General features: G+C 40.2%; 1 protein-coding gene across 1 annotated transcript in view; it reads left to right on the top strand.

The window, feature by feature from the left end:
- The window catches only part of PGM2L1 (phosphoglucomutase 2 like 1), a 57,201-nt gene that overhangs the window by 23,362 nt on the left and 17,430 nt on the right, over window positions 1-16,409 (top strand). Inside the window, exons 2-8 of the mRNA XM_002708697.5 lie at window positions 295-462; window positions 3,662-3,768; window positions 4,779-4,863; window positions 6,742-6,825; window positions 11,575-11,768; window positions 15,786-15,975; window positions 16,278-16,375. Coding sequence (XP_002708743.1) covers window positions 295-462; window positions 3,662-3,768; window positions 4,779-4,863; window positions 6,742-6,825; window positions 11,575-11,768; window positions 15,786-15,975; window positions 16,278-16,375 — 926 coding nt within the window. The remainder of the gene's footprint in view (window positions 1-294; window positions 463-3,661; window positions 3,769-4,778; window positions 4,864-6,741; window positions 6,826-11,574; window positions 11,769-15,785; window positions 15,976-16,277; window positions 16,376-16,409) is intronic.

Here is a 16,409-nt window from a genome sequence, read left to right as displayed (position 1 = left end):
GGCATTTATTCACTAGCTTCGTTGTAATTTTTTGATTAAGAGGTTTGTTTTATATTCATAGTCCTTTAATTTATCAAATTGTTATAAAGTACAATCTTGGATAAATTACTAATCCCTTAACAATTGGACAGAGAGTCACCCTCAATAGGGCCCGACCCTTTTGGGGGACTTAGTAAATGTCAGGTATTTTTATTAATAAATAACACCATAGAATTTATGGTGAATGTAGAACCTTGTGATGTATGCATATTCACCCTTCTAAATTTTAATACTTAATTTTTCTTTTTTTAATAGAATCCCAAAACAAAAGAGCAGATCGAAAATCTGTTGCGGAATGGGATGAACAAGGAACTGCGAGATCGTCTTTGTTACCGGATGACTTTTGGGACTGCAGGACTTCGTTCTGCCATGGGGGCAGGGTTTTGCTACATTAATGACCTTACAGTAATACAGTCAACACAAGTAAGTATTATGAAGTACTATGTGTGTGCTTTTTCTTTCTTTTTTTTTTTTTTTAATAAATTTAAGTAGATCCTTTGAAAACCTTTATGGAACTTTATGAAGATTGTCTCATGTAAGTAATATGAAGGAACTTCAAAAAGTTTGTGGAAAACAGAATTAAAAGAGAAGTTTAGGGGTGGCATTTATCCTAGTGATTAAGATGCCCAAGCCTCACGTCAGGGTCCCTGAGTTCAGTTCCCAGATGTGGCTCCTTACTCTAATTGCTTGCTAGTGCAGATACCGTGAGGCAGCAGTGATGGCTCAACTAATTGGGTTCCTGCCACTGCTGTGGGAGGCCTGGGTTGAGTTCCTGGTTCCTGCCTATCAACTAATGTTTTTTTCTTTTACATTTATGGGGAAGAAAGATCAGTTTGTTTTGGTACCAAAATTTTTGAAATCCATGTGAATAAGGACTCTTCAAAATGTTCATGAAAAACACGTATGTGTGAATTTCAACAGTTTTTTACCAAAATAAACTTTTAATTTTATTTTGCCATGAGCTTTTTGAAGTCTCTTCATAACTGAATAACTGTAGACTAAATTCTGACCTTTGGTCTTACCCAAGGTTTATCTTATAAGCTATTTATGAATATTCAAGTTTGCAGGTTAACTTCCCAATTAAGAGTTATTATTTTGATTGCTATCATCAACTTCCTGACAATGTTAACTTTGCATTTGAAACCAGGGCATGGATATTGACATATCCAGTTAATACAGAGAAGCAAGTTTAGATGAAAAGATGATTATTCATTTTGGCTTATGATCATTCGTAAGAGTTAACCAGAGTATTTGGAAAATTTAATTCACAGTGTTTGCCTTAAACATGATCTGCCACATCTATATGAAAGTTCCTTAAGATAGTTGTAGATGATACAATTTGTTTGTTTCTCTTCATTTTTATGCAACTTATTCTAGAAACAAATTGCTTCTCTTGCCAGTGAATTGGCTTCACTGCTGCAATGAACTAAATGTTTGAGGTCAGTAATGCATTTGACATAATCTAAAAATAATTCTGGGTTAGAAAATTGCTCAGGAGACCTAATTCTAATCAATAGTGCCTAGCAATGAATCACTGTTCTCAGAGAATTCTCTAAAGCCTGGGGCTAATGCACAGGGAGGGGTGACAGAGTGGGACACTTGTTACCTTCACCGCTCACCCCTCCCCATCTCCTTTCTGTTTCTCAGCCTGGGAGGCTTGAGTTTAGTCTTTTTTATATATATGGAATTTCTTAAGTTTTCATTTGAAATTAAAATCCCTTGACTCTACAAAAAGGGGTGAAGGAAATGTTTGAGAATCAATTTCTATAGAAATGCAAATTTCTTAAGAGTTGGGATTTTGTGCAAAAATAGAAGAGCCATATGTAATCTAATTCTTAAGCCTTAGTCCTTTTCAGACTTTAGATCTAGGAGGATAAGATAGAGTCTCACCGCAGAGAATAATGTGAGATTCTATGAGGTTTTAGGATAGTATCATTCAAAATAAGTTGGTAAAAGTAGCCAAGTTGAGATATATTTTCCCCCTCACTCCCACTCAGGGGGAAAAGGTTGAGAAAAACAATTGTATACTTGAAAGATCTATTATTGGAAGTCACTGAGGACGTGTTTGGTGCTTCCATTTACTTACTTAGCAGTGCTTGCCATATAGTAGGACTTCAATAATCGTAAATCAGTATAACTTAATTTTAATTGAATGAATGGCCCTGAGCAAGTTATTACAAGGAGCTTAATGGGCTGGCATTGTATGACAGCAGATTGGGCCTCCACATGCAACTTGGACATCCTACATGTGCAGTGGTTGGAATCCTGGCTATTCTGCTTCTGATCCAGCTCCCTGCTAACATGCCTGGGAAGACAGCAGAACATGGCCCTAGTGCTTAGGCCCTTGCCATCCACATGGGACACAGGTGGGGTTCCAGTTTCCTGGCTTCGGGATGGCCCAGTTCTGGCCATTGTACCATTTGAGGAGAGAACCAACAGATGGAAGATCTCTTTGTCTCTCCTCTTCTCTCTGCAACTATGCTTGGCAAATAAATAAATCTTTTTTATTTTAAAAAGAGCTTTAATATTATTTATCTTATTCTCCTTTCTTAAAGATATTGAAACCGAACAAAACAGAAATGGTTTTTGCATTTCTGTTTTCAGGGTGTTTGTAAAGATTTAATGCCTCATCTTTTTGTAAAAATAATTTTAAAGGGCTATAACAATATGAAGTGTTATTTTTGAAAACCAAATTGTTAAAATTAGCAAATCATTCAGAAGATCCAAAATGATTTTAGTTATTGTGATTTTTTGTTTTTTGTCTCTCTTGACTGCACATTAGTCTATGAATGTTTTTTTCTGAGATTTTTTTTTAAAGATTTAATTTATTCAAAAGGCAGAGTTACAGAGAGAAGGGGGGAGGGGAGATAGAGAGATCTTCCATCTGCTCTTTCACTCCCCAAATGGCTGCAATGGCCAGAGTGGGGGCCATCTGAAGCCAAGAACCAAGAGCTTCTCCTCGGTCTCCCACATGGGTGGCAGGGGCTCAAGCAGTTCTGCTTTCCCAGGTGCATTAGCAGTTATCTTGACCGGAAGTAGAGCAGCAGGGACTTGAATGCCAACTGCTGCAGGCAGCAGCTTTACCCACTATACCATAGCACTGGCCCCTTTTTCTGAGATTTTTAAAACTAAGGAATTACAGATGGATCAGCTATCTTAAGAAATACCGTAGTGAAGAACGGTGTTGCTGATTAAAAATGTTTGTGTCATCAATAGGTCAGATCCTTTGGTTAGCTTCAGTCTTAGGATTTAGCAAGGGCCTAACATGGTCAAAATTCTTCTCTCTAGAGCCTTGAAGCAAGAAATAGTTTCTTCTGGCTCTTGTAACAATTTTTTTTTAAACGAAATTTCATGTACCCTCTTTTGTTCCTAATGTTTTCAGTATTGGATTTAATGGTTACTGAATCACTCTCTCTGTAGTATTAAATGTGTCCAGAAAATGTTTGCTGTTTCACACTTGTGGATTGAGTGGAGTTGCTCCCACGTTAGTGAACACAGGGGTACAGGCAGAAGGCAGGCCCTGGGAGCCAGTAAGCTGCACAGCAAGCGCCCAAGTCAGATCTCAAGTCATCTGCGACGGCAGCATTCATCAGAAACTCATCTTTGTGTTTATCTGCTTCAGGGGATGTACACATACCTTGAGAGGTGTTTCTCAGATTTCAAGCAGAGAGGCTTTGTGGTTGGGTATGACACGCGGGGCCAAGTAACCAGCAGCTGCAGCAGCCAGAGGTACAGTGTCAATTGTTTCAAAGACTAAGTTGGTGTGGAATAAAACATTTAAAACAAAGTTTTTGGGCCCAGTGATAGGATTTCTAAAACAAGAGACTATCAAGTTGGAATGTGAACATATGCCAGTGCATATTTTAAAGATGAAATAGAAGAACATTTCAAAGATAAACTTTAGATTTTACAGAAAGGAGAAGTTTAAAATGTTTGGAGTCTATATTTAGAATGTCACCATAGCCTATAATTTTAATATTCTCATAAGGTAATGGTGTTACTTGTATTCCTGCAATAGTGTCCTATTTGATTAGATTTAGGATATTTTCATTGATAGATCGTTATGTAATGAGATCTTTTTTTCAGGGAGTAATCATGCACATTGGGTTTATCCAAGTGCTTTCACTTTCCTTTATCCTTGCCTTTTGCTGATTGTATTTCTTAGTAAATGCCATTCAAAGATGAATGTAGGGCAGTGGTGGGCCCTGGTGTCCTGGCATGATGGGTTAAGCCACTACCTGTGACACCATTTGATTCTCAGCTGCTCCGCTTCTGATCCAGCTCCCTACTAATGCGCCTGGGAACCAGTGGAAAATGGCCCAAGTGCTTGGGCCTCTGCACTCATGTGGTGGATCTGATAGAAGCTCCTAGCTGCTGGCTTCAGCCTAACCCAGCTCTGGCTGTTGCAGAGTTAACCAGCAGATGGAAGATCTCTGTCTCTTTCTGTCTAACTCTGCCTTTCAAGTAAATAAAAATTATTTTTTAGAAAAAAAGATGAATGAGGGAAGAGGAAATTGAAATGTAAGTTTCATGAATTGTTAAGCCCCTTACAATAAAAACTAGATTTACTTAATGTTTTAAAATTGGAGCATGAAGATTAAATAAATAACTCTTTAGAATTGATTGTATTAAGCTATTATATATTCAGAATAATTATGGTGTGAACAGTTATGATGGGAGGTTGGTTTTAAAAAAGTATGATAATCTAGGAACTAAGTGAAATTTCTCTCTTGTTTTAGACTTGCTAAACTCACTGCTGCAGTCTTACTGGCTAAAGATGTCCCTGTGTACCTTTTTTCCAGATATGTTCCTACACCTTTTGTAGTAAGTATGTTGTGTTAGTGATCATACAACTTGCTGCTCTTTAAAAGCTTTAAGTCAACTAGTTTTCAAAGTTTTTTTCATGAATATAGTTCTATATTGAATGATATAAGGTACTAAAGGAAGAAAACAAATTTTGCTTTGAATTTATTTTCATTCAACAAGCATTTGTTAAATTACCTAAGAATTTGACCTATAAAGGTTGACAAGTCCACTGTCATAGTGGGATATTTTGACATTTTTCTTGCAGAAATTGATTTATCAGGCAGACAAAGATGATTAAGGATAGGTTTGAAAACACTGTTAATAGGCTTGATTGGGGGGTGGGTGAGAGCGAGAACCCTGTATTCAGTGATGGTAAGCTATGCATTACTGTTAAGCAGAGTCACAAAGGAAATCTCGGCAAATGCCGAAGAACCATTGATCAAGCCATATGCCTGGACCCCAGTGCAATAGAATTAGGAAGAAAAAAGGCTCACAAACTCCATGTTTGGAATTTTTAAAACTTTAAGTACCTTATGAATTATGGGAGTTGTTAGAATTGAGATTAGAAAATGCTGGCAGCCCTGGGGTACATGTGCTGTACCCTGCTGGCTGTGCATGGGAAACAGAGCTGTAAAGATTTCTGTGCGAACTAAAACTATGCAAAGTGATCTTAATGATCAATGGGAGCAACTACAGTTGTCTTGTAACGTTTAAACTTTTTTTGCCAAAATATTAAAAGTACCCTTAATCTGGTTAAAAATGTGGAGGGACCTTTCTCTATAAGGGGAAAATGGTAGAATTAATATTTATTTAGTAATTTAAGATATTAGAAACATTTAAAAATAAAGTGTTTCATTTCTTTGTAAAAAAAATTAAGAGAATGGTGCTTCTTGTCATATAACTTACAATATGAGCATACTTTTTTTCTGCAAACTGTTATACACATCTCTGTATCAGCTTCTAACATTTTATCCTATGTTATGTTCAATGTGGTAAAATATCTCTTAGAATTCCTTGAATATGAAGTCTTTTACCAGTGATCAGAATCTTGTCAGACTTGGGTTACGAGCCAGTCTCTGAATCATGTCAGGGTAATAGATTAGGTCATTTACCTACCTGCTGTCTCTGTTTCTATATTCCTACAGTTCTCTCTCTTCGTCTCTTATTCATTCATCTTTCTCTCTGTCTCTTTTTATTTCTCTACATCTCTCTCTCCTCTCTCTCTGTGTGTGCGTGCGTGCGTGTGTGTGTGTGTGTGTGTGTATATATATATTTTGAAGAGCCATCTCTATATAGAGAGAGAAAAAGAGAAAGGGGCTAGATTTGATGGTAGAATAAATAAGATAAATAGTAACTATTACAGAGAAAAGGGGGAAATCCAACGAGGTAGTTAACTTTGGAAGAGAAGACAGTGAATTGCTCCCTTTGCCACAAAGCAGCCTATTGGAAGGCAGTAGACCTATGTTCCATATCTTTGAATCTTCTACCTAATGAATGCATAATGTTGGATAAGCCTCAGTGTAAAATATAATGAGTTAGATAGTTTCTAAATTTACTTCCAGTTCTAACATTTTATGATTGTATCTGTCACTGATAACTGCAGACTGGTTGAGTACCTGGCATTTAGCAGGTGTTTGTTAAATGTTGTCAAATAACAAAAAGAAAAAGGAATGTTACTGGACTAAGTTAAAGGAGATCAGAGTAGGAAAGCCAGTCTCAAAGTAGGAAGGTTGCTGGGCTTCATCATTTAGAAATGAACCTAACCCAAACCTAAACTTGAAAAAGTTTTTGGCCATTTATACCATAATGTCTTTTCCTATTACTTAAACAGTTATTCTCTTATCAACTGTTTGAGTAGCTAGGGTGCACAATGGAATTGCAATGCTATCTTTTCAGCCGTATGCAGTCCAGGAACTGAAAGCAGTTGCAGGTGTGATGATTACCGCGTCTCACAACCGTAAGGAAGACAATGGATATAAGGTAAGCCTTGAACTCCTGGCCTCTGCATATAGTTCTGATTTATTCAAATAATTTATGTTAAGTATATTTTCTACATTGAAGAACAGGGCTTGGCATTGGGGACAGAAAAGTGATGAAAATATTGAGGCTGTCCCTCAAAGACTGTATCCCTAATGGCCTTTCCTACTTCTCAGTGTGTTTAATTACAAGTTTCCTCATTGATCTTTTCACTGCTAATTACCATTGATTTCTGCATCCCATCCCAAATACATCTGCTCTACCATCTCAGAAATAAAGTTGTATTGTACTAGAGCGTGAAGAATGAAAGGGAATTTGTGGGAAGGGAGCCAGACAAATAGTACTTTGACCTTACTCTCCTTCCTCCCCACCCCCAACTTTCTGCCAGTGCTCCCCATTGGCCACAGGATCCATTTGACATGTCAGTCTCTGTGGCAGAAAGCCCAGTGGGAAAGAGTGAGCCATGGCTCTGGAGGAGCAAATAGAAGATCCACAGCATGGGGCTGGACCAGTGTTTGGGGCTTCTGGGCGATGAGCCCATGTCTTGTACATGTTTTTCTTCTTATGTGGGAGGACTTCAGATATACTGGGATCTGCTTTACTGAGGAAAAGGAGATTCAGTACTAATCTAGGATTTAGGGTCTGACGAGATGAGTTACTAATCACAGGTATGAGGAAAAGCCATGATCAATTCCATTTTCTTTTTAATTTTTATTTATTTATTTATTTGAAAGGCAGAGGGACAGAAGGGAAGAGAAACAGAAGCAGAGAGAGATATCTTCCATCTACTCATCTATTCTCCAAATACCCACAACAATTAGAGCTAGGTCAGGCCAAAGTCGGGAGCCTGGAACTCATTCCAGATCTTCCACATGGGTGGCAGGGACACAAGGACTTAAGCCATTACTTGCTGCTTCCCAGGATGTACATCAGCAGGAAGCTGGACTCAAACCCAGACACTCTGGTACGGGATGTGGTGTCCCACGTGTCTTAACTGCTGGGCTAAATGCCCCAAACACATGTGGACTCTTCAAAATTCATGGAAATACATATAAAAACCTACGCATGGGGTTCAGAAAGTTTTATACCAAAACAATCTTTTAATTTCATTGTCCTTGAGCTTTTTGAAGTACTTTTTTTTTTTTTTGGACAGGCAGAGTTAGAGACAGAGGAAGGACTTCTTTCTGTTGGTTCACCCCCCCAAGTGGCCACTATGGCCAGTGTGCTGCGCCAATCCGAAGCCAGGAGCCAGGTACTTCCTCCTGGTCTTCCATGCGGGTGCAGGGCCCAAGGACTTGGGCCATCCTCTACTGCCTTCCCGGGCCACAGCAGAGAGCTGGACTGGAAGAGGAGCAGCCGGGACAGAACTGGCACCCCAACCTTGACTAGAACCCGGGGTGCCGGAGCCACAGGCGGAGGATTAGCCTAGTGAGCCGTGGCACCGGCCCCTGAAGTACTCTTATACTAGATTTGAGGCATTTATTGGTCAACCAGGTAGCAGTTGGGCAATAGGATATTTAGCTCTGTAACTTGAAAGAAATCTGGGCTAAAGATTGAGATTTTGGGATCGCCACACACATTAGAGCACATAAGAGGATTTGAAAGTCCTTTATTTGGATGAGCAACCCGGAGATAGTATAGAGCAAAAAGAAAAGAGATCAATTGTAAGTGGAGAGAGGAGGAAGAGAAGCTGTAGGTATGTGAAAGACCAGAGTAGATTGATCTTAAAACCAAAGAATAAGAATTGTAAGGAATTGCAGGTCAGCTGTCAAGGAGAGCCAGGAACTCAGATCACTTCTCTGAGCACCAGGCTTCTATATCGAATTGCCTACTTGAGAGAAAGAAGTCATGATTCCCCTATAACCTGCCACATGTATACTCAAATGTGGTCTCCTCCATGTTCCCATCTCCATAAATTACCACCACCCACCCACCCAGAGACCAAAAATCATCCTTGACTGCTCTCTTTTCCCTAACATTAAATCTATCATCAGGTTTCACAAATTCTAAATCTAAAATATATGGTAAATGGGGCTGGCGTTGTGGCTTAGCGGGTAAAGCCACCACCTGCAGTGGCGGCATCCCAAATGGGCGCTTATTCGAGTCCCAGCTGCTCCACTTCCAATCCTGCTTTGTGCTGTGGCCTGGGAAAGCAGTAGAAGATGGCCCAAGTCCTTGGGCTCCTGCACCCGAGTGGGAGACCCGGAAGAGACTCCTGGCTTCAGATTGGTGCAGCTCCAGCCATTGCAGCTACTTGGAGAGTGAACCAGTGGATGGAAGGCCTCTCTCTTTTTCTCTTTCTCTCTCTCCCCCCACCCTCCCTTTTCTGTCTTCCCCTGCCTCTGCCTCTCTCCCTGCCTCTTCCTCTCAAATAAATAACCTTAAAAATATATATTATATATATATAGTAAATATGTTTATCTTTGCCCCTACCTTCCCTTGTCACCATTCTAAACCATCGTTGTTTTCTGTTTGAACCACAGCATCCTTAGCTGATCTCTCCTCTGCCTGCATTTTTCTCCTCTAGAATCCATTCTCCAAAAAGCTAACAGATAATTTTTTTTTTTTTGACAGGCAGAGTGGACAGTGAGAGAGAGAGAGAAAGAAAGGTCTTCCTTTTGCCGTTGGTTCACCCTCCAATGGCCGCTGCGGCCGGCGCACCGCGCTGATCCGATGGCAGGAGCCAGGTGCTTTTCCTGGTCTCCCATGGGGTGCAGGGCCCAAGCACTTGGGTCATCCTCCACTGCACTCCCTGGCCACAGCAGAGAGCTGGCCTGGAAGAGGGGCAACCGGGACAGAATCCGGCGCCCCGACCGGGACTAGAACCCGGTGTGCCGGCGCCGCAAGGCGGAGGATTAGCCTATTGAGCCGTGGCGCTGGCCGCAAACAGAGTATCTTTTAAAATATAAACAAATCCTATCACTCCCCTGCTTAAATGGCTACTCATTCAATGAGCCTCTTCCGTGGCTTCTCATTCTTCAGCTAAAGCCCAAGCTCGCTGCCCTGGGTTAGAGTGGTCTGCACATCCTCTTCCTTCCTTCCTTTGCTCGCTGCATTCCAGTCACGCTGCTGCTCCTTTCTGTTCCCCAGCTCCTCCAGTGTACCGGCCTCTTTCCACCTCGGAGCCGTGGTAATTCTGTTTTCTCTGCTTAGACTGCTCTTCCCCCAATCTTGCCAGTGGGCTGCTTTTCATCCTTCAGGGGCCTGCTCAGATGTTGCCTCCTTAAAGAGCAGGCCTCCCTCCAGAGCAGTTTTGTTTGTTACATTTCTTCCAGAACCTCACGGGTCTCACTGGGAACAATTTTGGTGTTAATTTATCAGTTCTTATCCTATAATAGTTGAAGTGCAGACATCAAACTTGAAATTAAAAAAAAAAGATTTATTCAATTAATTTGAAAGAGTTAGAGAGGTAGAGACACACACAGAGAGAGGTCTTCCATCTGCTGGTTCACTCCCCAAATGGCTACAATGACCAGAGCTGAGCTGATCCAAAGCCAAGATCCAGGAGCTTCTTCTGGGTCTCCCATGTGGGTGCAGAGGCCCAAGGACTTGGGCCTTCCTCTGCTACTCTCTCACATGCATCAGCAGGGAGCTGGATCAGAAGAGGAGCAGCTGGGACTTGAACTGGCACCCACATGGGATACTGGCACTGCAGGCCAGGTCTTCTACTCGCTGTGCCACAGCATTGGCTCCAAATTTGAAATTTTTAAAAATGAGCTAGAACTCAAGAAGAAAGACATGCTCCCTCATCATCTATCTGTGTAATTGGCAGAACTTACGTACCGAGACTGAATTACTTCTGGGGTATCATTGTTGTTAGGGGTTTCAGTTCCAAGTCCCTATCTTGCTTGTGGGCAAATAGTTTTCAAACCTCAGATAACCACTGGATCAGTCCCAACAACTTAGCACTTGAGTTTTTAATTCTCTTTTTTTTGTACTGCCCAGAGTTTTCCCTCTCCTCTTGTGAATTAAGCTATGCATTCTGATCATGTTTTGTCTATTTTATTTTTTGAGGTATTTTGAGGTATTTATCGTATAGAAGAATTTTTAGGTCATCTAGTTTACCACATTGCTTGGCACAAAGCTTAGTACATAATACCTGTTCAGAATTCTCATTTGCTTCATTCAGGATACTCAGTAGAGGAAAACTGTGTCAGATACATGGCAGAAGTCAACACAGACCTTCTCTAAGCGGAGTCCCTTCTGAACTTGGGGATCTTGTGAATTGTTAGAATGAAATTTTTTTGTTTTTTGGTAATTTTCTGAAGTGTATGTGGGTCATTAACATGTTAACGTTCTTTCCTGATGCCGATTTTATTTGATGTGACATAAATTCAACTTTCACTTATAATGGAAAAATGACTTCTTCTATATTATAAAATAGAACCCCTTTGTAATGTTCAATGTAATAGTATCAAGTTTTCTGGACTATTCCATGGTTTCTTAGATTATTTTTAGTATGTAGTTAACAGAGCTGAGAGTATGATTGGACACTGTATACATGTTATAATGTTGTCATAATGATGTCTAACTTTTATTGTTATTAAAGTATGCTTCAGAAAGACAAAGTAATACATGATCATTTTATTGAAGAACTCCTATGGAATTGTTACTGTCAATACTTTTTGTTAGTTATTAAATTAGTCCCATGTTGATTTTTTTTTATTCTTTACAAAGCCAAGGATCTCTCTTATAGCTAAGGAAAGATCTGAGAAGCCTTGTAGTAATTAGACATATTTCCCTGTCATCTAGGTTTATTGGGAAACTGGTGCTCAGATCACATCTCCTCATGATAAAGAAATTCTGAAATGCATAGAAGAATGTGTGGAACCCTGGAATGGTTCCTGGAATGATAATTTAGTGGATACCAGCCCACTGAAGAGAGATCCTCTGCAGGAGATTTGCAGGAGATACATGGAAGATCTGAAAAAGATCTGTTTTTACAGGTATCCAATGGGAATGAATATAGGATAGTGTTATCTTAGAATAATGTTAACAAGTGAGGGAAGAAAAAAATGAATAAAAATGAGTAGACTATTAATTGTTAAAATTATAGCTAAGTAATTATTATTCAAAATTATTATTCAAAATTGGAAATAACCCAAATATCCATCAACCAACGAGTATATAAATGAAATGTGGTGTATCCCTACAGGGGAATATTATTCAGCAGAAGAAAGAGATGAAGTACTGATAGATATTACAAAATGGATAAACCTTGAAAATATGCTAAGTGACAGGAGCCAGTCCACAGAGAACCATGTTCTGTTATGTGAACTATCCAGATGATTGGGGGAGTCGGTTTTGGGGTTCAAAGTTCTTCTGGGAATGAGAATGTTCTAAAATTGATTATAGTAATGGCTTAACAATTCTGTGAATATAGAGAAAAACCATTAATTTGCACACTTTAAATGGGTGAATTGTATGGTTTGTGAATTTTATCTCTATAAAGCTGTTGAATTATATGTATTTCCCCATGTTAATTTTCTTTAAGATTTTCTTTTTTTTTTTTTTAAGATTTATTTATTTATTTGAAAGAGTTACACAGAGAGAGAGAGAAAGAGAAAGGTCTTCTATCCGATGGTTTACTCCCCAGTTGGCCACAACAGCTGGAGCTGCGCCGATCTGAAACCAGGAGCCAGGAGTTTCTTCCAGGTCTCCCACATGGGTGCAGGGGCCCAAAGACTTGGGCTATCTTCTGCTGCTTTCCCAGGCCATAGCAGAGAGCTGGATCAGAAGTGGAGAAGCCGGGTCCTGAACTGGCGTCCGTATGGGATGCTGGCACTTCAGGCCAGGGTGTTAACCCACTGCACCACAGCAGCAGCCCCAAGATTTTATTTTTCTTTAACTTTTCCATTACCATTAATAGCTAACATCATTGCTAGAAAGAGTTCTGATTGCTGAGCATATTTTCCTTGTCCTACAAAATAGAATTTCATTTTTCCTCTGGTTTATTTTGTTTTCAAAAGTATGCCCATCAAACTATCAATTGTTTTTCTTTTTTTAAAAAATTAATTATTTTAAAGGCAGAGTTACAGAGAGAGGGGAAGACACACATGTACACACAAACACACACACACACACAGAGCTTCCATCTGCTGGTTTCTTCCCCAAATGGCTGCAACGGTGAGGGATGGGCCAGGACAGAGCCAGGAGCCTGGACCTCCATCTGAGTCTTCCACATGGGTGGCAGAGGACCAAGTCCTTGGGTCATCTTCCACTGCTTTCCCAGACACATTAGCAGAGAACTGGATAGGAAGTAGAGCAGCTAGCATGGGATGCCAGCATAGGCAATGGCTTAACCTGCTACACAACAACACTGGTCCTAATTATTCGCTTCTCTTTCTGAAATGAGAAGTGAGTGATAATAATTCTAGCTAAATGCTGCTTGCTATAGTTAATTTATAAATAATTTGATCCTTTTGTTGTCTTTGTTCATTTATATGAGCAAAATAATTTAACAAATGAACTTAACTGTATTTCAAGCCGAAAGTATAATCAGAGATTTCACCTGACTTTACAATAAAGTAATTTGTACACTTCTAGTAGGATACATCCAAAGATAAAAGAAACACAAAGAAATCTCAAATTGTATTTGAGGGGCCGGCACTGTGGTGTAATGGGTAAAGACACCACCTGTGATGCCAGCATCCCATATGGATGCTGGCTTGAGTCCTGGCTGCTCCACCTCTAATCCAGCTCCCTGCTAATGCTCCTGGGAAAGCAGTGGAGGATGGCCCAAGTTCTTGGGCCTCTTCACCCATGTAGAGGAGCTAGATGAAGCTCCTGGCTCCTGGCTTTGGCTGGCTCAACTCTGGCTGTTAGGGCCATTTGGGGAGTGAACCAGCCCATGGAAGATTGATCTCTCTCTCTGCCTCTCTCTCTCTCTCTGCCTCTCTCTCTCTGCCTCCCTCTCATTCTTTCCAACTCTGCCTCTCAAATAAATAAACCTTTTTAAAAAATTATATTTGGTAGTTTGTTAGTAGTTATAGTTTGTTAGTAATAGTTATAGCTTTATAGTTTATGCTTATGCAGTCATCAAAAATTTATGGAAAATGTGTATTGTGGAAAAAACTGTAAATGGCCTTCAAAATTGTTTTGTACTAAAATAATCATTTAATTCCATTTTTCCATGAACTTTTTGAAGTGCCCTCACATATTCACATATGTGTTTGTTATTAAACAAATGGATATTATGTTACGTCACCAGGAACTAAGATTTTAAGAGGAGTACAAGTAAAATCAAGAAAATTAATTTCTAAATTATAATTTTAAATATGAACTTGGGATATTAGTATAAACTAATGATTTGTTTACTTTTTTCCTAAAATAGTACTTCTGTTACTAAAAAGGCTTGTGAGTTCCTGGAAATCCCAGGTTGTGATTTCTAAATACCACTTCCCACTGAAAGGAACCAGAATTCTTTAGAGAAATTTGTGGTTATTGGACTGGAGCAGAAAATGTACTGTGCCTGGAATATCTCCATTTTTCTTAAGCCATAAAACAAGAAATTATTAGTGATACTTACAGCAAAAGGATATAGGAGCCAATTTGAAGGGGACTCCCAGGAAACCAGAGTTGGACAATTGCATATAAAAAAATTCACTAGAGAGAATTAAAACATTTAGCATTGGGGCTAGTGTTGTGGTGCAGTGGGTTAAGCTGCCTCTTGGAACGCTGGCATCCCATATCAGAATGTTGGTTCAAGTCCCTGCCACTCTACCTGCCATCCCATCTAGCTTCCCGCTAGTGAACCTGAGAAGGCAGTGGAAGATGGCCCAGGTGCACACCTGAAGTACTGAAATTCTTGAGTGAGAAGAGATGGGACCAGGGCAGAAGCAGAGGGCTTGACCTTGGATAGAGAGAGCACTTCCTTGCTCTTGTTGAATGAGAGAAGGAAAAGTTACATGTGGATGCTACAAGGCTGTGGATTTGGTGTGAAAGGGTTTGGCAGTTCCATCAGATGGCTTCTCTGTCTCAGTGTATGAGGTGAAGGAGGAAGAAAGAAATAAGGTCACAGGGGAATATATTAATTAAATCACTGCCTTGGAGAGTAAAAAGTGTGAGCTTCTGTGGTAACAAAGTAGGGATTGCTTGGGGCAGGTATCCTGGTGCAGTGGGTGAGGTCACCCCTTGGCACACCTGCCTCCTATCAGAGTGCCAGTTTGAGTCCCTACCACTCTCCAATCCAGTGTCCCACTATTTCAGCTGGGAGGCAGCAGATAATAGCTCAAGTGCTTGGGTCCCTGCCACTCACATGGGAGCCCTGGGTGGAGTTCCTGGCCCCCAGCTTCAGCCTGAAACAGACATGGCTGTTGTGTGCATTTGGAGAGTGGACCACCAGATAGAAAACCTGTTTCTTTCTCTCTCTCTCTCTTTTGCTCTGTCTCTGTCGCTTGCTCTGCCTTTCAAATAAATAAATCTTTTTGAAAAAAAAAAAAATAGAATTGCTTTACACTGTTGAGGCTCCATTAAAAATGAAGCTATTTAATCTTTTTATGAGATTCACTCTCAGTGTTTAGCTATTTTGGTTCATGTTTGGAAAATGTACGTTTTGTATTCAGCTAGAGTCGGAGTACTGAAAGGTCAGGGTAAGCAGAGTAATACATAGGAAGGGGAATGAAATTCCATGCCTTGGAATGTGAGCTGGACTTCGGTGGAGTGAAGAAAGCAGAGGTCTGCTAGAAGGTGAGAAAGCTGGGTTCAGAAGACGGTTCTGGTCAGACGGGATTGACCGGCGGCTTGTTTAGGGCAACAGCACAGCACCTGGAGGGGAGCTGCGCAAATCAGGAAGCCGAGCCACAAAGAACAATACAGTTCAGTTCAAAATATTTTAATCTTTAGTATCCCATCATTTCTGTTTAATATCTTAAGGCTCTGCTGATGGCTGTAATCATTTTTTAAAATTATGTCATAGGTGACAAGCTTTTTGGTATTGATTGAATGGTGATTTTACTTTACAGGGAATTAAACTCAAAGACCACCTTGAAATTTGTGCACACATCTTTCCATGGAGTCGGACATGACTATGTACAGACGGCTTTTCAAGTGTTTGGTTTCAAGCCTCCAATTCCAGTACCAGAACAAAAAGATCCTGATCCAGACTTTTCTACCGTGAAATGCCCGAATCCTGAGGAAGGAGAATCTGTGCTGGTATTTTTTAATATTTAAAATATTACTCATTAATTAATAGCCATCAGAATAGATAGAACTCATTGGCGATTCGAAGATTACTCACAAAGGCAGAAACCATTGAAATTTGCATCTTTTAAATTATATGGGAGCCACAGGCTGTGTTTTGATTACAATCCTTATGGTGGGTATCCCTGTTGTAGGCTCCTTATTTTAAATTTAGCAGAACTATATGCCTTCTAAAATTCACCTGCCATAGTGCCAACATTTAGAGATATTAGCCTCAAATTTAGGTTCTTCAGCCTTTTGGGTCACTGTTTCAGGAACTTTCCCTGAGGCTGGCGGAGAAAGAAAATGCCCGGATAGTGCTCGCCACGGACCCTGATGCAGACCGACTCGCCGCGGCAGAGCTCCAGGAGAAGTAAGTGCGGTCTGTCACTTGGTCAAAGGCTTGA

This window comes from Oryctolagus cuniculus, chromosome 1 (assembly GCF_964237555.1).
Source record: "Oryctolagus cuniculus chromosome 1, mOryCun1.1, whole genome shotgun sequence".
NCBI lineage: Eukaryota > Metazoa > Chordata > Mammalia > Lagomorpha > Leporidae > Oryctolagus > Oryctolagus cuniculus.
This window is presented reverse-complemented; position numbering and strand designations above follow the sequence as displayed.